General features: G+C 42.8%; 2 protein-coding genes across 2 annotated transcripts; both read left to right on the forward strand.

Moving 5' to 3' along the window:
* The first annotated feature begins 912 nt into the window (after positions 1-912).
* On the forward strand, positions 913-7,870 carry LOC144538322 (protein SAND-like). Its single transcript, XM_078282388.1, has 6 exons — positions 913-1,136; positions 1,600-1,754; positions 3,916-4,314; positions 4,465-5,230; positions 6,087-6,234; positions 6,370-7,870. The coding sequence occupies exons 2-6, from the start codon at positions 1,628-1,630 to the stop codon at positions 6,508-6,510; spliced, it is 1,581 nt and encodes a 526-aa protein (XP_078138514.1). The 5' UTR covers positions 913-1,136; positions 1,600-1,627; the 3' UTR covers positions 6,511-7,870.
* A 3,560-nt stretch (positions 7,871-11,430) lies between these two features.
* LOC144538321 (macrophage-stimulating protein receptor-like) lies at positions 11,431-23,774 on the forward strand. Its single transcript, XM_078282387.1, has 17 exons — positions 11,431-12,636; positions 17,197-17,373; positions 17,484-17,606; positions 18,113-18,283; positions 18,405-18,565; positions 19,179-19,314; positions 19,540-19,676; positions 19,957-20,136; positions 20,585-20,684; positions 20,809-21,027; positions 21,161-21,307; positions 21,779-21,932; positions 22,121-22,210; positions 22,358-22,573; positions 22,738-22,818; positions 23,336-23,517; positions 23,661-23,774. The coding sequence occupies exons 1-17, from the start codon at positions 11,431-11,433 to the stop codon at positions 23,772-23,774; spliced, it is 3,594 nt and encodes a 1,197-aa protein (XP_078138513.1).
* The last annotated feature ends 45 nt before the right edge of the window (positions 23,775-23,819 follow it).

Below are 23,819 nucleotides of genomic sequence, written 5' to 3' on the forward strand. Positions count from 1 at the left end.
TAGATGTGGTAACGTAGTCTTTTCCCCGCTGTACGTTCGAACGTAAGCCCCGCCCCTTATGGTGCATTCAGGGACTCGCCGTAAACTCGTTTACTGAGGCTATAATAACACAGCACAACAGCTCCTGCGATTGTAGTGCTTGTTTAGGTGGAAAATGTTGTGGCCTATGAGATCCAAGAAAGAAAATAAAACTTTACGATTCAACTATTTTTTTCGTGATGGCCCTGGTTTGTGAACAAGTTTTACCAAGTAACAAGTAATCGGTCAATATCATATTAGTGTTAATGCTTCATGCAACCATAAAACAAGCATTATAATGCCTCTAGCAGCATGTAGCAGCATCGGGTGCGCCGTAGGAAGGTCGCACTGACAATGGCTCCGCAATCAACTCGTTTTATTTGTGACTCTTTTTAACATTTAGTATTTGATATTTTTTTCTTTTCTTTTTTTCTTATGCCTACTACGTAGTTGTTGCTTGCCTTGTCCTAACAATTTTATTGTTCAGAATGACCTTGTGTGATACTGTGCATTTGATAAATAAAACACTTTGACTTTGACTCTTGTAACAAATTACAAGTAATTAAGGCTACATCTTCAACAAATGTATACAAATAAATTGGTACCGGCAAGAAATGTATTTTCTTAAAACCCATATATCTTTCAAAATACAGAAAATAACTCTTGTAGTGTTGAGTGAAATCTGAACATGCATTGTACCAGGATCTTAATAATTAACCTGCCAACGTAAAATGGAACCTCTTAATTCCAAATGTACCGAATTTAGCAATTTACGAGTGACTGAAATGCACCATCAAGTTTATAGGTTATCAAGGAAGTAAATGTAAATAGCAGCACCAACTTAGGAAATAGCTTTCTACATACAGTTACCAGACTCACAGATATTTCACAATATTTTATGAAGCTTTTATTTGAATCACATCTCGCTTTTTATCATTCCGGGAACGGCTCCCTGAACGAGAACTTCATATCCCACAATTCATACTTCCGCAACTTGTAGCAGGGCAGGGGTGACTGGCAAGACAAAACTATTCCTCTCTCTGCCAGTTAGCTAGCTAACTGAAACAAGGGAGTTGTTGACTACAACGCCCAAATGCACACAGTTCCGGAAATGAAAGGTAATAATTTAACGAGCAATGGACGCGTTTTGGCTAGATAAAGGGGTCGAAACTGAGCCTAGCTAGGTCGGTTATCTGCTAAAGTTAGCAATCAGAAGAGCAATACAAGTGCTGTATCAGCACATCTGACCCCTCGCTGAGATTGATGAGTGTCAGACACCAAGAAATGTGCTTAACGTAAAAGAGAAATGTTAAGGATAAAAGTTATCCTCTGTCATAATATGCTCTGATTTTGTTGTCAGGTGATATTTGATGCAATAGGAGTGAAACCCACAGCTTAGCTCACAAGTTTAAAGTTAGCATTCATTGCAAAGATAAAGTCAGACCTCAAAACTTGAACGACAGCTGTGTCATAATAAAAGTGTCAGCAGTTGCAGTGTACAACATAACCATCTTATTCTTCAATCATTATCTTGATTCGGAAACTGTTGACCTTTGGTCCCCCTGGTTGTTGTGTGTTCAGGTGTGTGTCCCTGCCTTGAGTAGCAGTGATGGATGGAGAAGAAGTCCCCAGGCCGACTGTGGCATGGGAGAATGGCACCCTGGCACCTGTGGACCGCCTTCGCACTGAGAGGGCCGACAGCCCCACACCAGGTCTGGTGGAGGGAACTGAACCAGGTGAGGCCCACCTTCAGTCTTTAGGCTTTTAGCACATTGTCACTAACCCAGTATAAATCTGGTCTACTTGTCCAAACACCAACCCAGGCCTAACAACATTGTCAGGCCTGCAGCTTATCTGAAGCTTCTGAAGACGCATATAAATCTTGATTATCTGAACCTCCATGCAACTGACGTCTGTTCGGAAGAATCAAATGTTGGGAACAGTGAAAAGTATTGAAATTGTATTGAGTATGAACACTCATTCTTAAGTACTCTATACCTTTTAGTTACATGTAGCAACAACTAAATCCTAACAACTAGGCACTATCAGTGGAATCTGCACCACCACTCATGCCTGTTTCTTAGGTCAGGTTGGAAGGCTGAGGTCTGGATAAGTGAACATGTGTTGACTTCAGTGTTATAACTGTACTCTGCAAAGTGCTATCACCATACTGAATTAAAAAAATGTTTTCCCTCAGTGGGCCTCAGCCTGTGGTGCCACTAACTCTGACACTGCAAATTTTTTGTTCAATAACTGCTACTTGCATTGCCCAAATTTCTGTAAAATAGAAAGAGGAAATACTTGCAATAGGCTATGCTTGTAATAATATTGGTTTTCACTGGATTCATAAACATAACATTGACATAAACGTACATAAGACATAAGAATGATAGTTATTCGTAAGCTCTCATGAGTGAAAAGCATACATTCCTGCCTTGTTACACTTCCTTCTAACCACGTCTTGCCAGGAAACACTTCGGCACTAAAAAACAGAATAGAATTAGTTTCATCATGTGATAAGTTCCCCATGTAGGCTACCCACTTTGACATAGTTTTAACCATGCAACCTTATGAATAGGACTCGTACTGAATGCTGTGTGTGTGTGTGTGTGTGCGTGCACATGCACATGCACATGCTGGTTGTGTAAAGGTGTGTAGGAATGTCTGAGCACATGATCACAATCTGTCTTTTCTCATCTGCGTGGCTTGCTTTCTGTATTTCTGGTAGGTGGTGCTATTCCAGCTGTTTTCTTCAGTTTGTGGTAGATTCTGAACGTTGGTTAGTCTGTGTCAGTGTCATTTGTTAAATCTGAGCGCCTGCCATAGAGGTTAAGGATGAGTTACATAAAGGATTTATCATGGTTTAGGTGATATTAGAGCAAGTTTTATATGAAAGGGTAATAGCCCAATGGAAGTTTTGTGAGTCTGTAACAGTGGACTAGATACTAAGTTTGGCTTTGCCTCCCTGGTTTAGCTTAACTTTTTAATGTTTAAGGGAGAAACTGCATTAAACTGGGACTGTGCTTTAAGTAATCAAAATGCTTAGTTTAGACGTTCTACTGTATCAAATGATGATGTCATCTGAACACCAAGTGTTCTTGCAGATTTGTTGAGCTAGTTGGGCCTTAGAACATTGTACATGCTAATTTTGTCAAAATTAGGGCACAATGAGAAAGTCAACTGGAAAGCAGGATTTCACCCTGATTTTTCTAAAATTCTATTTCAATTAATTTATTTAGAATCTTAATTTGTCCTAATGTTCCTAAAGGTTAGAAGAGCAGGGTGATAAATTCATGTCACTGGTCTTGAAGTTGGCCGGCATGATTACTTTGACGCTCAGCAGTTAGTACCAGAACTCGTTAAGCAAAAGAAGTGCATACCTTCGCTCAACAACAATCTGAGAATTCCCTCAGGAAATTCTGCCATGTTCTCTTAGCAGCTTTAATGATACAGACATCTCATGACCTAAGTCTGGCACAAGACCGGTGAGTGTGTCATGGTGAAAGCATGTCTGCAGCAGCACAAGAGCTCAGGTCTGTCCTCTCCAGCTTGAACAAATCCACAATCATGGTCCCAATTCTTGAGTGAGAATTGATTTGATTTTGCCGGGATGCTTTTCTAAATCTGGAAATAGACACTACATTTTAGCAATGTAATGCAATTGTTGACTTAGTCAGACATAGCCTATTATTTTCTTGTTTTCTCTAAATTAAAAAAAACACAGGGTTATTATTTCTACACTGAGGCTTACACCAAGTTGTCAATCCCATTGTTTAGATTTATGAGCACTTTACACCAAAACAAAGAATAGGCCTAAATATTTATTCCTTACACATCCATGAAAGCTGTATTATATTGGGAATGATTTGATGATGATCTGTTCCCTCTTCTACGCAGGTGCTGGCCAGAAGAGTGCCATGTTCGTCCATGCGCAGTCCTTTGAGGATCTGACTGCTGAGACGGGGGAAGAGGCTGGAAGGGAGGCTGGAAAAGACTCTGAACTGGGGAAATCGGGAGAGTCTGCAGAGGAGCTCCAGGCGCTGGTGGAGGAGGACACCGTGGAGGAGGAGCAGAACAAGGAGGAAAGCTGGGCAGAGGGCAGGACTAAGGAGGAGGACGTGTCCAGCGAGGCGTGGCGCAGCCACAGAAAACACGTGTTTGTGCTGAGCGAGGCGGGCAAGCCGATCTATTCCCGCTACGGTACGGAGGAGGCTCTGTCCAGCACCATGGGGGTGATGATGGCCCTCGTCTCCTTCGTTGAGGCTGAGAAGAACATCATCCGGTCCATCCATGCAGGTGAGGAAATACTGTGGGTTCATGATGCGTATCAGAGGTACCACTGTGACCACCCAAATGCTCTAAAAAAGGTCTAAGTGCATTTTATGAAACATGTCACAAAAAAATGTTTTGAATCAATGTTAACTCTGTCGACATGTTTCGTGTCAGATGGATACAAAGTGGTGTTCCTCAGCAAGAGCCCGCTGGTCCTGGTGGGCGTGTCCCGCACCTGTCAGTCAGACAAGGAGCTGATGCGGGAGCTGCAGTACATCTACTACCAGATCGTCAGCCTGCTCACCCTCACCCAGCTCAACCACATCTTCCAGCGCAAGCAGAACTACGACCTGCGGCGCCTGCTGGCCGGCTCCGAGCACCTCACCGACAACCTGCTGCGCCGGCTGGACCGCGACCCCGCCCTGCTCCTCAGCGCCGTCACCTGCCTCCCCCTGGCCAGCTCCACCAGGGACGTGGTCTCCTCCAGCCTGCAGGCCGCCAAAGCCAAAAGCCTGGTCTTCTCCATTCTGCTGGCAGGGGACCGCCTGGTTACCCTGGTGAGGAAAAAGGACCAGTACCTGCACCACATAGACTTGCACCTGGTCTTCAACCTCGTCGGCTCCTCCTCGTCCTTTAGGGAGGGCGAAGGCTGGACCCCCATCTGTCTGCCAAAGTTCAACACTGCAGGATTTTTCCACGCGCACATCTCCTACCTGGAACCGGCGTCTGACCTCTGTCTCATCCTGGTCTCCACCGACCGCGAGGACTTTTTTAACTTGTCTGACTGCAAGCATCGTTTCCTGGAGAGGCTCAGCAAGCGTAGCGCCTACCCGGCCCTGAAGGAGGCGCTTAAATGTCCCAGCTATTCTGTGGCCCAGGTCGGCATCCCAGAGCTCCGCCACTTCCTGTACAAATCAAAGAGCTCGGGGCTGTACACCAGGTGGGCACCATATATTCTGAAACACTGTGGGAGTGCTTCTAGTTTTCTAAAAAGATCATCTTTGCACAACCGTGTGTATGTGCCAGGTGCGTCAATCAAAAGGTTAATCAGCAATCAGAAAAGATTACTAGCAGCGTCCATAAATGTATACACTGCATCAAACATCAAGAATCAAATAGGTATAGAAATAAACACCAAAAAACTATAAGCTATACAAAAATGGAATGAATCACAACTAGAAATGTTACACCAGCAATAATAGTCTCTGTAATGACAATAGTACGTAGAAATAATCTCACAATGGAAAAGAGACAAATGCAAGCCATGTAGTAGGCTAGGCTACTCCTTAGTCAAAATAGACCATGTGAGGACATTGGTAGATGTTCACATGATTCAGAAATTAGAGTGCCAAAATATTACAATAAGAATAAGTAAAACCACCCTAATAAAAAACAACCAAGGGGTACCATAAATAGGCTGGTATAAATAGACAACAATATATCAGGACTCATTAAAGATAGTATTATTAATATTAAAAACACAGATAGAGCAAAATAAGATTTAGAGCATGACATTGAGTAATAGTTTGTCATTCAGGCCCTTTAGAGTCTGTAAAGTGATTATCCAAAAAGCCTCTCTCCTTTTTATTAACAAATCATGTGCTACTAGTTTATGTCAAAGCACTCAAAAGGATGGCAAAAGTTGTACACAGTGTGAAAATACATATTTTATTTGCGAAGAGGTTACATTTGAGCATTCAAAATAGTTTTAATGAACATGAATGAACTTGAAATACTACTTGTTTTCTCACATTCAAACAATAATTGTAGTTCTTCCTCCATTTCTCTCCTGTTAGCCCCGAGTTGCCTGGGGTGTACCAGTCTGAGGAGGAGCAGGAAAGGCTTATGGGGTTGTACCAAGACCTTCACAGCCGCTTGCACCACCCAACCAGACCGCTCCGCTCCATCTACCGCTGTGGTGAAACTGAAAATCTGCTGGCATGGGTAAGCCTGGGGACCATGGAGGTTCTTGCTGTGTTGAAAATAGTAATCTGCTTGCTGCTCATTTTGACCGTCAGTGTTGTTCATCCCTTGTCCCGCCCCTTGTCTTGTCCCGTTTTACCCTCTTTCTTTCCCCAGGTGACGAGTGGCTTCGAGCTCTACCTCTGCTTCAGTCCCCTGGGGACCAAGGCCCTGGCCATTTCTGCTGTTAACAAGCTGCTGAAGTGGATTAGGAAGGAGGAGGACCGCCTCTTCATCCTCAGTCCCCTCACATACTGAGCCCTCCCTGCCCAGCTGACCTCCTGGAACAGCCGGTCTCAAACCACGGAGGGCCGAGAGTCTGCAGGTTTTCACTCCGAACAAACACTACAGCAGCTGATTTCACTGGTTAGTTCCTCCTCTCTGGGTTGAAGATGTGCTAATCAGTGAAATGAGCTGCTGTGGTGTTTGGTTGGAACGAAAACCTGCAGACTCTCGGCCCTTCATGGCACATGGTTGACACCCCTGTCCTAGAATATAAAGCTGGACACTGACTGGCCGCGTATTAACAACAGCTATGGATAATGTGGTACTCAGTGCGGTGTCCACATCTCAATAACAGCGCTATGCATCGCTGCTTCTGGATCCTACTGATCTAACGTACAGACTCAGACTAGATGCTGCAATGAGGATAAATTAAAGCTATATTTTAGCCGGCTAAGATTTTTATACTTTTTAATTTGGTTTAGCGGCACAGGTCCAGATGGAAGCAGCATCAGCCACTCCACCTATAAAGTAATAACAATAAAAATGGTGGTGGTTGTCGTGCTGGTGAAGTTGTTTCATACATTCTTTTACTGTAATAGAGCTATTATGCCTTCCAAAAATATCAAATATGATGGCTTTGTTGTTTTAGTGCTACTAGCTTGGTTCTTAAAAATCAAGAAGAAATTTTGAATACAAAAAACTGGAATTCTGTAATGCAATATATACGGTCTCTTGCTATAGGACATATTATCGAGATATGGGTTAACTACATTCCAGTCATCTTTTGCATTACTATGGTGGCCAATAATACCCTGATTAAATGAATTTTTGTGTCATTTTGATCATAGGTCATCTTGGTTCCATTTTACCTCTATGCACATTCATTACCTACAATACACTTGGGAGAGGAATGTGTTCATTTTGCTATAATATAATCACTGTTGTCAATTTTTGTGCTAAGACTTGTCATTGTTATGCAATGTAAAGGAATCTTAATGTAAGACTACTAACTTTTCAACATACCATATCAATTTTTGCAAGGATTGTCACTGGCAATCATGTTGTTTCTCTTCCTTTAGATAGTCATATTGTGTTTTATCTGTTCTGTATTGATAACACAGGGAAACTGGGGGGTGAATCATTTCTGTTTGTTACTAATCATAAAGGTTCATTGTATTTCATAGGATCCAGGTTTGCATAACTTGAGGATTTCAACATTTTCACATCTGCCTGCACTGTTCATGCCTTAACTAACGGCCATTGTGCTAAGCCAATAGAAAGTAACACAGCTGGAGGTTGTTGCAGTGTTGGTCTATTGATGCTGTGTCACAATCCCAGTTATGATAATGCTGTATTAATATGTATAAATAAATGACTAGTATTAAAACAGGCTTCTGGACAGATTCTGTGTCATGTTTTTGAATCTTGATGACTGTTTGTCAGTGGTGTTACGTATAGTAATACCACTTGTTCTTGGCAACTCTAATGTAGGCCCATTGTTCTTGGCTTCTTCCCTAACCCCCCCCCCACTATAGGCACTATAAATGTGGGTTTATAGTGTCTTATGTTTTTTATGGTATGTTTTATCTCTGATGGTAGGCTATCTGATTGTAGGCTATCCTAAAATTTATTATAGGATTAACCTACTATGGTTCTTTTTCTTAAGGGAAATGACAAGGTCACACCAGTAGGCCTGAAACGTTGGTAGCCTATAAGTATATAGAAAAGCAATGATCAGACTTAGTCTAGATCATACAAATTGTGAACGTAACCGTGATTCACGCTCACTTAGTCAATAGGATATGGCGGTAAATAAAAAGGTGGGTAATATATTTTTTGGTCAGCATGAGGAAAACAGCCACCAATATAAACATAAACCAATTATATTTTCAGAAAGCTTTCATTTTTATGCCCCACCCCCCAAGTCCCTATATCCCCCACTCACATCAGTTTGATAAGCACTTACTATGATGATGTTTGCTTTCGATTTATGACATGAAGGTGTATGTCAGCCTAAAGGCGGGTAAACACTATTCTACCAATAAAAATGTGGCTAAATTACTGCTGGTATCTGATAGGGTGAGGGGAGGAGCAAGCAGCAGCACAACAGAGACAGAAGACCGAGTCATACTGAGAGTAGAAGTTAGATCCGAAACTAACACAGTTTACATTGTTAGCGCTTTATGGGACAATGAGGCTCTGAGTATCAACAGAATTTTATACTGATTAGATTAGATTACAGTAACTCTAAATCTACCTGAGGGTAGTTCATCATCCCTGCGCTATTCTACAGACAGCCAAGGAGCAACACTGGCAGTGGATAGATTGCTTCAATGAAAAGGAAAGTCTCCTTGACCTGTACAGGTAAGCAGCTAATAGCCAGCTACTGTATGTGTTGTAGACATTTGTGTGGGAAGTAACAGTCACGACAAGAACTATAGTAGTCTAATCCAGTAAAACATTTTTGTAGGATACTGTAGATATCACAGCAAAACAAAAATAGCCTATCATACAGTTACTATAGGTCAAACATAATTCCACAGAAAATCCCATAACAATACCATTGGAGATTAAAAAATACCTAACTGTAAACTCACTACTGAGTAAGGAATGTAGCCTATTAGTGGTTTTTCCTTAGGGAAATGTGTCATTTGTCATAGGCTGTGGTATGTCTGCATGTGGTGTGTGTGTGTGTGTGTGTGTTGGACATTGAAAATATAAGGGGATTGCCAACGTCATTGAACTGCGCCCTGAGTAATGTGAGAGTGATATGTGAAAGAATAAAGTTTAAATTTATAACTGGGAAAAATATGCTCAATATGTGTAACAGACAGCTCTGCCCTACTACTGCAGAAATTGGACTTCCTAACGTTTACTGAGGTGTTGCCTTGTCTAACCTTTCAGGTTTTGGGCGGCTGTTGGAATCAAACCGCTTCTCACTTTTGGATTGTCAATATGCACTGACACCATTCCCTTCAACTGTTAGAATGAGAAACGAGCAAAAGCATAGAAGTACAGCCATAGACTAGACTGGAGGCAGGATCAATTGTCAGAATTGATTTGGGTGTTATACGATGTATACAATGTTATCATGACTACTACTACAATTCATTTCAGATTATTGTTGAATATGGTCCAACAAATCAGACCTACACGAATAAGAGACAGACAAATAATAAAATAAAATAGTAAAAAGACTAAATAATAATAATAAATAAGTCAACATCAACATAAGTCAAAGTCAACTTGGGGAAAGGGAAACCTGAAATTCATATAGTTGCTACACACAAAAATCACAAAATGCAATTGTAATATCTACAAATTGGTTAGAACAATGCTTAGTGTCACCATCATCCCATAATGCATTTCTGTCTTGATAGAAACAGTATTTTCTTGGCGTAGCTGGTTATCTACTGGTTTGAAGAGGATGATAATGATGCCAGCCATATAATAAAGCCTGATGATGGCATTTTCTACCATCATCATCATCATCATAAAGTGTCACTCAAAATCATCATGTCAGGTTTGAGTGGATGCCTTTTATTCACCTGTGAAGGCCAGAGAAATACTCAAATGTAGCTTTTACTAAAGTCTGTAAATAGCACAATGGCCCTATAGCATAATGAATGGAAACTCAATTTCAACCGTTTGCTTTATTAACCATGAACATGAAGAAAGTCAATCAGTGCCATTAATATGTATACCCATGTCTTAGTTGCTTTGAAACTCTAACCATGAATAGGTTTCACATGGAGCTGCAAACGTTAAAATGTAACACGTCATCAGTGGGATTCTATGAATTATTGATGTATAGACACAAGACTCTTGGCTTCAAACTTTCCCATATGACTGCTAACAGTAAGGATTTCTGCCATTGTCACATAAACATATCCATCAGTACGAAGTCCCTCCGCTGCCCACCTACCAATAGAAATCAGAGTTGATGAAATTCAACGACACGAACAGACAGGTCGTTCCTTCTTCACCTGTGACTTTAAAAGGCGCACGTTGTATGACCATCAGTCCGTGCGCATCTTTCCCCCAGAAAGGCACGTAGTGGTTGTGACAGGAATGCAAAGTAGAGAGGCCAGGGCCGTACTGTGATGTGTCTGGTTAATGATCCACCCAACAACTTCTGTTCAGTGTGAGGACAAGGCTCAGGGTTTAAGACACGGTTCTATTTGGTTGACTCCTGTTATGAGACTGATCAGGATGGGTTTGTGAAGAAAACTGGATAGAAGCCCAGCAGATAAACTGTGTAACAAATAGTGAACAAAGACCATAAACCGGGTCCATTACTATGACATTGATTGCATAAAAGAGCCTGACTCAGTTGTGAGTGGAAAGAAGTGACAGATTAGGAATAGCAGATTAGCTAGAAATGCATAAACATAGCCAGACAGCAATGAATGACCTCTGCAGGAAGTCACAATGAATACAGTTTCATACACAATATACTACGCTGACTAATACCAGCACAGTTTCTCTATGATTATGTAAACATTTCCCCTCACTGTTTGCGGTGAGTCAGAGAAAGCTTTTATCTGAAGCACTTTATGACCACATGTATTTATTATCATAATCCCTACTGTCTCAACCAAAATGTTTGGCACCCTGACTCTATTAGGCTTTTAGCATTGAACATAAGTGGACTGATATTGATTTCAACTCTGTTTAGTTACATGGCACACTCGCCCTCAAATAGCATGTCAGAAAAACAATATTTCATCGTCTTGCAGGTAATGTAACATTACTTGAAGAATAATGGTAGATCAATTTTGTAGAATATTTGTAGTGTAAATAATTGCTCAGTGATTTAATGACTTATCTACTCTGTAATTTCCTCTATTCAGGTATCAGCGGCTGGTCTTGAGGATGCTCTTGTCCCAGCATCAGACCTGGAGGTAACCTAACGTTGTCTGTGCTGTCACCCCCCTGCGCCCCAGAGTGGAGATGGTCCACTGGACCACACGGTGGGGGACATGTGTCTGGCTCCAGACTCTGCTGGCCTTTGCCTCGGCCAACTGTCCCTCGATGGCAACCAGCCCAGTCAACTTCTCAGTGGTTTACACCATGCCCTTCTTCCAGGCCCGCGGCCCCATCCAGAACATCGTCAACAACTCGCTGTACCAGGAGGTGTACGTGGCTTCTCAGAACGTGATCGAAGCCGTCAACAGAAGCCTGGAGAAGGTGTGGGAGCTTCGCACCGGGCCGGTGGGGAGCCCGGAGTGTAAGATATGCGATCTGTGTGACATTGACAAGGATCCCAACTTCTTAGAGAACACGGACAACAAAGTCTTACTGTTGGATACTCTCTTTATGTATTTATACTCTTGTGGAAGTTCTCAATATGGCGTGTGCCATTTCCACCAACTTAACACAAATGGAGAACCGCCTTCTCTTTCTAAATGTTTGTTCAGAAAGGAATCAAACTCAGCTGCCTACTGCCCCGACTGTCTGGCCAGCCCTCTTGGTACCAAAGTCACCATGGTGGAGGAGGGCCAGACTGTCTACTTCTTTGTTGCTGCCACTGTCAATGACAGTGTGACCCAACGTTATGGGAGGAAGTCCATATCGGTTCGCCGGCCGCTGGCGACAGAGGATGGTTTCTACAGCGATGTGCGCGGCCTGACGGTTCTCCCTGGCCTGCGGAGGACGTACAATATCGAGTATGTCTACAGCTTTTTCACCCAGGAGTTTGTCTACTTCCTGTCTGTCCAGAGAGAGAGTCCTGATCAGGAATCGTCTCCATTTCAGACTCGCCTGGGCCGGCTCCCGCGAAATGAATGGGAGATGAAGAGGTACCGCGAGGTGATCCTGGAGTGTCGGTTTGAGCCGAAACGTCGAAGGAGGAACGTGGCCAGCGAACCCTATAAGGATGTAGTGTACAACGTGGTCCAGGCAGCCCACTTTGGGAAGGCAGGCAGGGAGCTGGCAGAAGAGTTGGGGGCGGAGGAGAAAGACGACATCCTCTATGGGGTTTTCGCTGTGACCGATGATAACGGGGTGACGGAGCATGACTCGGCCCTGTGCGCCTTCCCCATGGACAACGTGAACAAGGCGATCGTGGACGGGGTGGACGACTGCTGCGAGTCTGGACCGGAGCAGCTCTCCAGAGGGCTCTGCCACTTCCAGCCCTGTGAGAGCTGCCCCCATGAGGTGAGCCACTCACACTGATTAAAGTGGTTAATAGGTCAACACCTTTTTTTTTTTTGTATCTCCTGTCCATAGACTGTCTTGTCCCTTTTTAAATGAGACGGTACCAGTGTGACTAATTCATGACCTAAGCCTTTGACTGATGATTCATGGAGAGCTGTTAGAGGGAGGCTATATTGTCTGCTGGATAAGGTGATCCACAACTTATGAAACATCGTTGTTAATGTGTTGGCAGCAATACAGACTACTGACCCTCCGATTAACTCACTTAAAATAGGACATATCTTATCTGTTCATAGCTATTTCTCTGAATCACATCCATTTCCCATCCATTCATCAGGATGACTGTTTGCTCAGAGTGCAGGTATTGTGATAAGGCCTGTTCAATAACATGTGGGTGTGTCGCCGTTACTAACTCTTACTATCAACATGTGCATAAACATGGCAAAGTGAAACAGTGTAGTGTCCTGGATGAAATCAAGCAATGGTGGTCTAAACCTCAATTTGCTCAGTTTGATTTGCACAGGAACACTTTATTTGGACAGTCCGGTGTTGATATCCAACTATCAGGTGACAAAATGTGTGAGTTAGGGTTAGTTGTCTACTGGATGCATCTCCACAGACTGTGTAACTCTAACCCTGACTTTAGCCTAACCCTAACCCTGACCCTAATTCTAACATTAACCCCAACCCTACGATTAACCCTAGCCCAGACATTGAGTACCTATTATCTGCTTTTCACACAAGTATGAGTATCACTTGAAACTCAGTTGACTTTTTAGTGACACATTGTAGTCACTTGATAGGAAGTTGAGTATCAACACTGGACTATCCAAATAAGGTGTGACCAAAAGATAAGGCAAAAAAAAATAAATAAGACTTACAAGTCACTGTTTTTAACCTTCTAATATGAATATATAACAGAGTAAAGTAAATGAATACTAATAAGAGTTCCTTGGATTGGTCTTTTTAACGTGGCATGAAATGCCCAAGGTCTAATCTGCTACTGATCCTGGCTGGATGACACCTAGGGGTGACGGATCATCTTGCTACACTGCAACAACATTGATTATGCATCGAAGTTGTGCACTACTGTGCAGATTTACACTTGGTTATTGTCTTTTGAGCCCTACATAATGTTCAGCTCCTCGTCTTTTTGGCCTGGGGTGATCATTTACTTTATGTACATCCTCTTCATCCTGTATAATATCGTCCAACAGAAAATGAACTGTAGTGCTTATCAAGATTCACACACTTTTTGTGGTTAAGAAGACTGTCTTTGAAATACTGTTAAGGTCATTTGCATCCCAGCAGGCTAAGGAATGAAACTGGAACCAATTGCATGAAAACTCAGTGTGCACTCAATGCTAAATCCAGGAGAACACCCACTGGATACAAAGTTCTTTTTGGATGGAAAAACAATATGGAAAAAGTCGGCTTAGACACTTGTCATTATGCAGAAGTAAATGGCTGAATGAATATTGGAAGGAGGCCAACTGGGAGTAAGGCCAGTTAGCTTTATGACTTGTTTTCTGCATCATTGAGTGAATCTCTCAGGTCAGACAGGAGGAGGGTATTTTTTGACTTTGCTGATTTGATCTTGTCAATCAAATGAAGTATGTGTAATTTCTGTGGGAACATATTTAATACTATCTTATCAAGTTACATAACTGGCTTGATGTGATTTTCAACATCCTTTTAAGGTCATATTCTTTAGTTGGCTATATATTTTTTGGAATAAGTGAGCATTGGTTATTAATTCTCTTGGCAAAAAAGTATATTTCTTTAGATGCCATGCATATTTCCCATAATCATTTTTTTCCTGCATGTCCTTGACTGCTGACTGCTGGGTGAGGGTTGAGGGTTGAGGATAGGGTGGGGGTCGGGTCCCGAATTTACTTAAAGTAGATGACTGCCAGTTTGAGAATTTGTAAATCACTAGGAAAGTATGAGACCCAAGAACTCCCGGTATTGAGAAATTGTTATTGGAACTGCAGAACTAAAACATACATTTTGGATGTTGTGCCTTTGAGCTTGTGGTTGGAAAACAGATGTTGTGTCCTTGTCAGAAACAATACTGTGAAGTGATGTTAGTTGTTCTAAATGGATCTTTTGGTAACAAGTATTCTACCGATGTCATAAATATTTAGGCATGCTCGAGACAGTAGCATCTCAATGTTCTTGGACTGACTCATGGTTGAAACACAGCAGTTTGTGTTCAGCCATTGTGCTGCTGAAAGATTGGAATGGGTTTAAATGAATAGTTTAGTGAAACACAAGCTGTTTAGGATGTTCTGTCCTTTATTTGCCTTAGCAGATACAGTTTCCACCTGGAGTAGTGAAGTATGGGATTCTCCTGAGTCCTGAGGCCTCTTACTGTTGTGTTGCCCTTGGCTGCTAGTCTGAATACTGAGCGACCTGCCAACTGGATTGTCCAAGAATCTGAAATCCTGGTTCTTCCTTCTCCCAGCAGCTCAAAACACAAATGCTGCCAATAACATCATCTGTGCCTCACATATAATATGTTTGTGCGCTTTCTGAGTAAGCCAGCAGCGTATTAAGGCATTACAGTCATCGAATTGAATGACGCAAAGAGCACTTTTATTTGTATGGTTCATGCGACACCGTCTGTCCCGACGCCCTCTGTTGCTGCTTTTTCTCCCTAGATGTTTCGAAACCATGGAAACCCGTGATCGAGTCAACTTTTGGCCATCAGTGTCAGTTGGCACGTGAAGCAAGAACACTTGGATCTAACCTCTTTCTACTATTGAGGCAAAAGGGTTGAATGGGCTCTCAGTGAAATCTGTTCTATTTTACTCCAAATTTTTAGTTGGGCACAAGATTAATGAAAATATCATCTCACTTATTATTATTACTGTTATACTATTTTTCAGTGGTGTTTCAGAGGTGTTACCATTGGGAGACTTGTTATTTCTTGGTGCTTAAATAGTATCTTGACCTTTTGAACTTTAGTCCGCTTCATCTTCTGTTGTCACCTTATAGAAGATGAATTATAGTCTCTGTCCTTCAGCTTCCCAAGTCATTTTTTTTCTTCAGCTTTTTAGGTCAGGAAACTGAATTAGTGCGTAGGCTTTATGCTCCTCTGGGGAGCAGAGGTGAGTGACATCAGTCAATAGCAATGCTCTTTGTATGCTTTCCCCAAGCAGCAGGCTTACATCATGAGATTGGATGGTGGAGGAGGCATAACCTTCCAGTATTTTTTCACTGCTCTCTGCTTTCCCAGTTTCTTGTTTTCAAAACACCTCACATGAAGGAAACTTTTATATAGGCCTAGGTTTGTTTTTAATTTGTTTTTAAGAGAACACAAATCTTGAACGTGCCACATGTTTGTTTTTACTTTTGTCTTAAGAGACATCAGTGTAAGCCAGTGTCAACATGAAGACTCCCTTTAAATAAACAATGCTCCACCCCACTCTGTATCTATAGCTACAAGGCATTCATTCTGTCAGGAGTGCAGCACATAATCATTTATCAATGGCCTCTTCAATAATGAAAATGATCATATTATCAAAACTGATTCACCTTGTGCTTCTGGTGTGTCAAAAACTTTGTTTCTCTGGTTGCCGTGGTGACTGGTGCAGCTCCTTCTGCCAATGCCCAAACCAAATAAGCCTTGTAACCTCATAATACGCTGTTGCATTTTTCTCCTGTTGAGTTTTTTTTATCCTCTCAAATGCAACCATTCAACCTGTAAACCACTAAAATGGCAGCAGCCAACCCAAGCAAACAGCTGGATAGTCGTCCTACATCGGCACATTTCCATGAAGAGATTAGATTGGACTACTAGGTTAGATCTGTGCATCAAAATCAAACAGTCGATTTAATTGATTAATTGATTAAAAAAATCAATTAATTAAATAATTGATTTAACTGTTTTTGACTGATTTTGTTGCACAGATCTGCACACTATGATCAATGGATGAGTGATTGCCCAAACATGGTAATCATATATAAAATGCTTTTCTACGAGAATCTGGAAGTCTTTAGGATTTGTGAATGCATACTCTGCAGCCAGGAGCTGTCAAGCAATAGTCTAAGTAACCACTTGATTAATAAAATTGGATGTTGGAGATTTGATTTTGCAACAGTGGCACCAACAGAATATGAGCTCCTACGCTTAAGCCAATACAGTTTAGTTGGCTTTAAAGCAACATAGTGGAAAAGACCGTACTGTGAATGCAAATAATCTGTTGACATGTTAATTTCTACTGGGCTGACTCTACTCTTGTAAAAAGCATCATAGAACGAAAATGTGATTTTAAAACACCGATATAGCCTTCATATAAGGATGTTTTCTGACATTAACCTGACTAAACCATGGGCACACAGTAACCACAGCAGCACAGGAGGTCATACTCCTCACGGTCTGTTTTTACTGTATCTGAAAAACTAACCATAAATTGTAGGAGAACCCTTGCTTTGAAAATAAAAATAAAAAAAGTCTAAAAAAATAAAAGTTGAAAGAATATTGAGTGTTTTTTCTAGACCAATCCTTACTTTTTCCTTTCCGTATCATCTGCTGCCTCTGGCCTTTGGTACTAGAGCATGGAGAACAACGCCACATGCCGGGACCAGCCCACGATGGTGTCAAAGCCCTACTACAGAGTGGACCTGTTCAACAGGCAGATGAGAGACGTCCTGCTCACCTCTCTGCTGGTCACCACCATAGAGAACAAGACCGTGGCCCACATCGGCACCTCTACCGGACGCCTGCTGCAGGTCCGGGACTTCTTTAAAAAAATACCTTTAATTAGATTCAAAAATGACTGTTGACTGTTGTATTAATGCAATCCAGTACTAATGATAATCTGTTGTGTGTGTGTTGGCAGCTTGTGTTGACAAGATCCAGCCCTATTATCTTTGCCAATTACTCTTTGGTAGAGAACCAGAGGGTGTCCTCCATTGCTGCTGTGTACTCATCAGAGTATCTTCTCTTCGTGGTTGGAGACAAGGTACAGGAGCAGTCCTATTTCTTTGAATGAGAGAGTAAAGCAATCTTTCAGATCGGATTTAGTGAAGTTTATATGATATCATGGGGTGGCTCAGTGGCTCAGTGGCTAGCACTGTCACTTCACAGCAAGAAGGTCCTGTGTTCGACTCCTGGCTGTGGAGTTTGCATGTTCTCTCTTGGCGTGGGTTTCCGATTTCCTTCCACATTCCAAACAAATTAAAGTCAGCTGGATTGGAGATTTTAAATTTCCCATTGGTGTGAATGTGAGTGTGATTGTCTACGTGTGTTAACCTGTCCAGGGTGTTTCCCTGCCTTCTGCCCAGTGACTCTGAAAAGGAATAAGTGGGTAAAGACAATGAATGAACATGATATTACTCATAGTAGTAGTTTGGAGGCAGGGCGAACATATCCATAGCCACAACATTGATATGAAATACCAGAAGGCACCTGGAGATCTTTGTCCTGGCAGTAAGCTGGAATATGTTACATGTTATCTCTTGGTTTCAGATGATTCAGGTGCCCCAGAGAGGGCCGGGCTGCCAACACTTCCTGACCTGTGCCATGTGTCTGACAGCCCCCAAGTTCATGGGCTGCGGCTGGTGCTCCGGAGAATGCTCCTGGGAGAGCGAGTGCCACAGTCGCTGGAGGAACGAGTCCTGCCCGCCCGGCATCACTGGGGTGAGAGTTCAGTAATCGTTGGGCCTGTTCTGAATCTAGAAGTATACATATATCCCTTCGTGTAACTATTGCTAACATTTCATTTTAAAGCGGTGCTATATATTCTGCTTTACTGACACAGTTCTTCCCACGGACGGCGCCCCCTGATGGCCAAACAGAGCTAACGGTGTGTGGATGGGAGTTCCAGTCCCCCTTAAGACCTGCTATCACCTCCAGAACCCACCAGGTCCGACTAGGGCTGACAGCCTGCGCCGTGCTGCCGCTCAAGAGCAACAACACACAGTGAGTATCAGTGCAGGGCTCAGTCTTTGTTTTAGGTATATACCATAGCAATTTAAAGGAAAAATCCACCTTCAGATACTTTTACACTGTTAGTTATCATCAATCTGTCATAACACAACATATCTTATGGCTGCATTGCATTCTAGTCTATTTTCTGCTACTGCTGGTGGAGAAATTGGTGTCTCTGCCTCTTCTATGATGGGTTTCTCTCTGTATGATGACGAGACTAGAAAGAAGCTTTACTCTTTGATTCTGAGAGACTGACACCAAAACCTGACGTTTACCACTGACTCCATTTACTGCAAACTACAACAAAATGGGTCCAACAGCTGTTTTTATAAAGTGTTTAAACGTGGATTTTTTCTTTAATGAACTCAGAGAAGACCTAATTCTAGTAGGGACAATCTCATTCAAAAGCAGTGAGTTGATTTAACTCGAAAGCTGTATTTCAGTAGCAAAGGTAACCTGTCGAGCAGAAGAAAGCGTTTGCCTCTTAATGCTGTTTGGAATTCCAGAGTGTTAACTCACCTTGAAATCCTACTGTGGCTGATGTTGCAGTGATGGTAATTTGCCACAGACATGCTGATTAGTGTTTTGCTGTGCCGCTCCTCAGCCTGGTGTGTAAGATCCGCTCCGGGGCCATTGGGCTGTCCAAACCGGTCAACGTTACAGTGGAAGTGCATGAGGGCAAGGTGGAGGGACGCTACTCTATTGATGGGAAGGCAGAGATGCCAGGGTTCACGTTTGTGGTAATCTTGGCTCTTCTCATCAACTTAGTTCCTCATTACAACATTACACACTGCAAATAATATACACCTTCACATATACATCTTCTTCTGCCATTTAATCCTGTACTGAGTTTTAAAAATCTGCCAATGGGGTGAGATAATTTCACTTCTGTTTTAAGAATTGTCTTGCATTGCATTGACAATACATTGTTTTACCTACATGGCTTGATAAACTCTCCCCTCCAGATTCCCAACATCACAGAGATCCAGCCCAACTACGGGCCTCGTGTGGGGGGCACGCTCATCACTGTGACCGGGCCTCACTTGGATGCTGGAAAGACAAGGAGAGTCACTCTGAACGACGAGCCCTGTCCTATAAAGAGGTGCGGTCTGGAACTACTTCTCCTCCTCTGTTTTCAGCCTGATCACTTCACTGACCTCCAGTTGTTGTAAAGTTCAAAGTAACTGTTGGCATGACAACTATGTGTAGGTGTCCTACTTTCTAGGGGTAGAGAAAATATGTCACTGCACGAAACATTTTTATTTGCATTGTCTGTTAACCGTACTTGTTCCAACGTGTGTGTAGAATAATTATGGTTTGAGAAACTGCACACTAACTCCCTTGGCATCCAAAGACTGAAACAACCCACTGTCTCTCTGCAGGGTCACAGTCCCTAAAGGCAATGTGTCCTCCATCATCTGTCTGTCCCAGCCCATCTCAGAGGTGAGGGACGTCCCACTCAGCGTCTTCATCGACAAGTCTCCTGTCCTCACCACCAAGGTGTTTTACTACAAAGAGAACCCGAAGATTACAGCCGTCCTGCCTGACTGCAGCTTCGACAGGTAGGCCAGAGAGACATCAAGCATGCCCATTTCTGGGGGAAGTGAGGGAATCACACACACACTCCACACACACACACTTCTCTACATAACATGTGTTATTGCTTATCTATCTATTCTGTTTGTTCTGCAGTATTTTGCTTGTATTACTTCTTTTTATATGCTCTCATATGGTTATTATTATACCATCTTTGCATGTTTTCGATATTGTCCTCTATTGTCTTTTGATACTTGTGATCAGTTTGGTTTGATTTTGATCTGGAAATCAAGACAAAGGGAGTAGGATAGATATTTACATAATTGGATAGTTAGTGAGCCTCTCACTATGTCATATTCTTTCTCACGTGATATATTCAAATGTACCAGAAAATTATTTATTTTGCTTGCAGCCTGCCCCGCCATTATGAAAATGTAACCATCACTCGTATTTGTCTTTGTCTTTGAACTGCAGGGGTTCAAAGATTGTGATTGAAGGGAGGAACCTGGATTCTGTTTACCGGACCATCATCCGCTTTAAACCCAACGAGAGCCACCTGCGCCCTGTGACCAGGGTATAATCATCTCATTGTAGATAAAATCCATTTATCTTTATCTTTGTCCAATAACTTGATTACCCTATGCCACACACACACGCTCACATTTTACTGTAAGTGTATGCACTTTATTTTGTTCCAGGAGTGCAAAGGCAAGTCCTTGCCCACGAGGATGGAGTGCGTCACTCCTGTGTTCCCGCGGGACGAGACGGAGGAAGGACAGCTCTCCTTCGACATGGACGGAGCGGTGGGACTGTGGAACAAAGAGTTCTCCTACCACCCCTACGGCGAGCCCATACCCTTTGAAACAGAGGGACACGTGCTGAGTTTGTACCCTGGCTTTGACGAAGTGTCACTACATGTAAGGGCGGTGCTGATTTGAATTCCACATATTGTATGATGAAATGAGATTAAATTCTACAAATGGATTTGTCATATTTATTGTAGATTTTTAAATCATTTTTTATTTTCCAATCTTCTCTGTCTGTACACAGCATCAAAAGCTGAACCTTGTGAGCTCCTGCATGACCATCATTATGACTGTGGCAGGCGTTGACTGTGATGCCAAAGTCCTGGACAATGAGATCACCTGCAGGATCCCCAAAAACATGACTATCCCCAGTGAGGGACTGCCAGTGAAGGTCAGTCAGGCTGGAGGTTCAGATGATGATTAACTGACAGACATACAGGATCATCCCACTAGGGGCCCGCTCACTAGCTCAGTGTCAGAGTCATGTAATAGAAGAGATTGGTTTAACTTACTCGTCAGGCTTAAACAGTATTGTTGGTCTAATGCAAGGAAATTAGCCAGCTATTATGCTTTCACATGCAGGACCCACAGCTTCGCAGCCATGCAGGTGTGACCCCGAGTAGAAGTGGTAGTCCTTATTTATTAATGTATTTATTTATTTATTAAATTTCTTTGACAGAGACAATGCACATTAGTATACATTGCTAGTATAAATGACACCCAACACAGTCGCTCTTATATAAACAGCTTGAAACGGTATAATATGATGCTTTCCTAATGGGAAGGTTAGAAGGGAAAAGGGTCAGATTTGCAATATTAATGTTATTCGTTGTGTATGATGGACTGTAACCGGGTCCTCCAGATCTCCATCAACGGGCAGGTCCACAACGTCGGCACAGTGCTGAGGGTCAGCAACCACTACATGGTGGGAATCGTCCTGGGCATCCTGGCGGCCCTGGTGGCCGGGGCCGTGCTGGCCTTCGTTGTCATGAAGCACTTGAGGAAAAAGAAGAAAGGTGAGCTCCTCTCTCTTGTGTGGACCTTGACCAGACCTGTTTATACAACTGCAACCTGCAGCGGCTGGGAATTTGGGATGGATTACACAACTCTTTCAACTAGAACATCCCTAGCGTTGCATAGGATGTACATGTCTTCTTATTCGGTGGTTGATGATTACAAAAATGTGTTGTGAAATGTTTTTCAGCCTCCATGGTAGAGACCCGCTTGGCCCACAACGCTAACCGCTCTGGTACCAGCAATGTGGAGATGTCGCCTGTTGGGGACTACAGGAGAGGTGACATATCACACACCCTGCTATAACTATGTATTGCTTATTTGCCTCCGTTCCACAGAATTAGATCCTTATAATCTTCATACACTCTCTGCTGTCTGTATAAATCCCTTCATAACAAGTAACCCTCCTGCCCCTGGCTCTTAACAGTAGTATCCCTGAGTCCCCCCTCCCCGCTGGCGGGGCCGGTGGCCTTTCCCAGCCTGGCCTACGCTGCAGGCAGCATGGATCCTACCCTCACGCCCCTTATGCCCCCAGAGAAGATCTCCATTTCCAGCTTTAGGCCAGAGCTGCTGGAGGAGGTGAAGGATGTTCTCATTCCAGCTGAGATGCTCGTCGTCCAGCACCACCGGATCATCGGGAAGGGTAAGGAACCCATCTGTCTGTGTGTGACTTAGTATGCAGTCTTGCATGTTGTTTACCGATGCACGAAGGCAAAGGATAAACTGTGATAGTTTGAAGAAACCGCAGTAATCCTTTCCTTTCTCTGCCTTTCTCTCTTCTCTTTCTTCTGTCCCTCACTCCTCCAGGTCATTTTGGCACGGTCTATCATGGCTACTTCACAGACCACAACAACAGGGAAATCCACTGTGCTGTCAAGTCATTGAACAGTGAGTCATATCTCCTTTAAAGCACCTCAGGAAAACACTAGACAGTTGTTTCTAAGTGTAGAGATTACTAGACTTCATGCATAGGTACTGTAACTGTGAGATTCCTCATTGATCCCCATAGGAAATGACTGTCATGTGGGTCAGTACTCATCATCATCAGTAACTGGCCTTGTTATTTAAGTGGTAATCCTTGAGATCCTTGTTTTGTTTTTATTTTGGCGGCATCTTTGGTGCTAAGCGCTCATTGCTGTAGTGTTTCTGCACTGCACTTCCCAGAGATCACCTGTCAATCAAACAGTGTGTCCAGTACTCTGACTTGTTACTTTTTCCTTGGATTTTCTGTTGATGAAGTTTGAGTTTCTGTAGGTGTGATAGGTGTGTCCACAAAACGGACATTTATTTATATGAACTGGAAATGGACTATTACTTTCAAGTAGGCCAATGTATGAATGTCTCTCTCTCTCTCTCTCTCTCTCTCTCTCTCTCTCTTTCTGTCTCTCTCTCTCTCTCATCCCAGGGATAACAGATGTAGAGGAGGTGGAGCAGTTTCTGAAGGAGGGCATCATAATGAAGGGTTTCCATCACAGCAATGTTCTCTCCCTGCTGGGCATCCTCCTGCCTCAGGAAGGGCTCCCTCTAGTGGTGCTGCCGTACATGAAGCACGGGGATCTGCGGCACTTCATCCGCTGCGAGAAGAGGGTGAGACCGCTTACATTAAAACAGTGGAAATTAATCATTCGATGATGAATTTATGTATAGCCATCTGTTTCATCTATGTGAAACATTTCCAAGTGTTTTAATTCAGCATGTTTGTCATGTTCTTGTGGGATTTTTTTTTTTAGAACCCCACTGTGAAGGATCTGATTGGCTTTGGGCTGCAGGTTGCCAAGGGGATGGAGTATTTGGCTCAGAAGAAGTTTGTGCACAGAGACCTTGCAGCACGCAACTGCATGTGAGTCATAGCAAAGAGAGATGCAGAGAAATCAGCAATTTATTCACTG

The sequence above is a fragment of the Centroberyx gerrardi genome, unplaced genomic scaffold (genome assembly GCF_048128805.1).
Source record: "Centroberyx gerrardi isolate f3 unplaced genomic scaffold, fCenGer3.hap1.cur.20231027 Scaffold_111, whole genome shotgun sequence".
Taxonomy (NCBI): Eukaryota; Metazoa; Chordata; class Actinopteri; order Beryciformes; family Berycidae; genus Centroberyx; species Centroberyx gerrardi.

Excerpts from the sequence above, each read along its gene's own strand:
- LOC144538322 (XM_078282388.1), top strand. The coding sequence starts at position 1,628 with ATGGATGGAGAAGAAGTCCCCAGGCCGACTGTGGCATGGGAGAATGGC. Across the intron at positions 4,315-4,464 it reads CATCCGGTCCATCCATGCAG|ATGGATACAAAGTGGTGTTC; the intron begins GTGAGGAAATAC and ends GTTTCGTGTCAG. Across the intron at positions 5,231-6,086 it reads AGCTCGGGGCTGTACACCAG|CCCCGAGTTGCCTGGGGTGT; the intron begins GTGGGCACCATA and ends CTCTCCTGTTAG.
- LOC144538321 (XM_078282387.1), top strand. The coding sequence starts at position 11,431 with ATGGTCCACTGGACCACACGGTGGGGGACATGTGTCTGGCTCCAGACT. Across the intron at positions 17,607-18,112 it reads TCTTCGTGGTTGGAGACAAG|ATGATTCAGGTGCCCCAGAG; the intron begins GTACAGGAGCAG and ends TCTTGGTTTCAG. Across the intron at positions 19,677-19,956 it reads GAGCCCTGTCCTATAAAGAG|GGTCACAGTCCCTAAAGGCA; the intron begins GTGCGGTCTGGA and ends GTCTCTCTGCAG.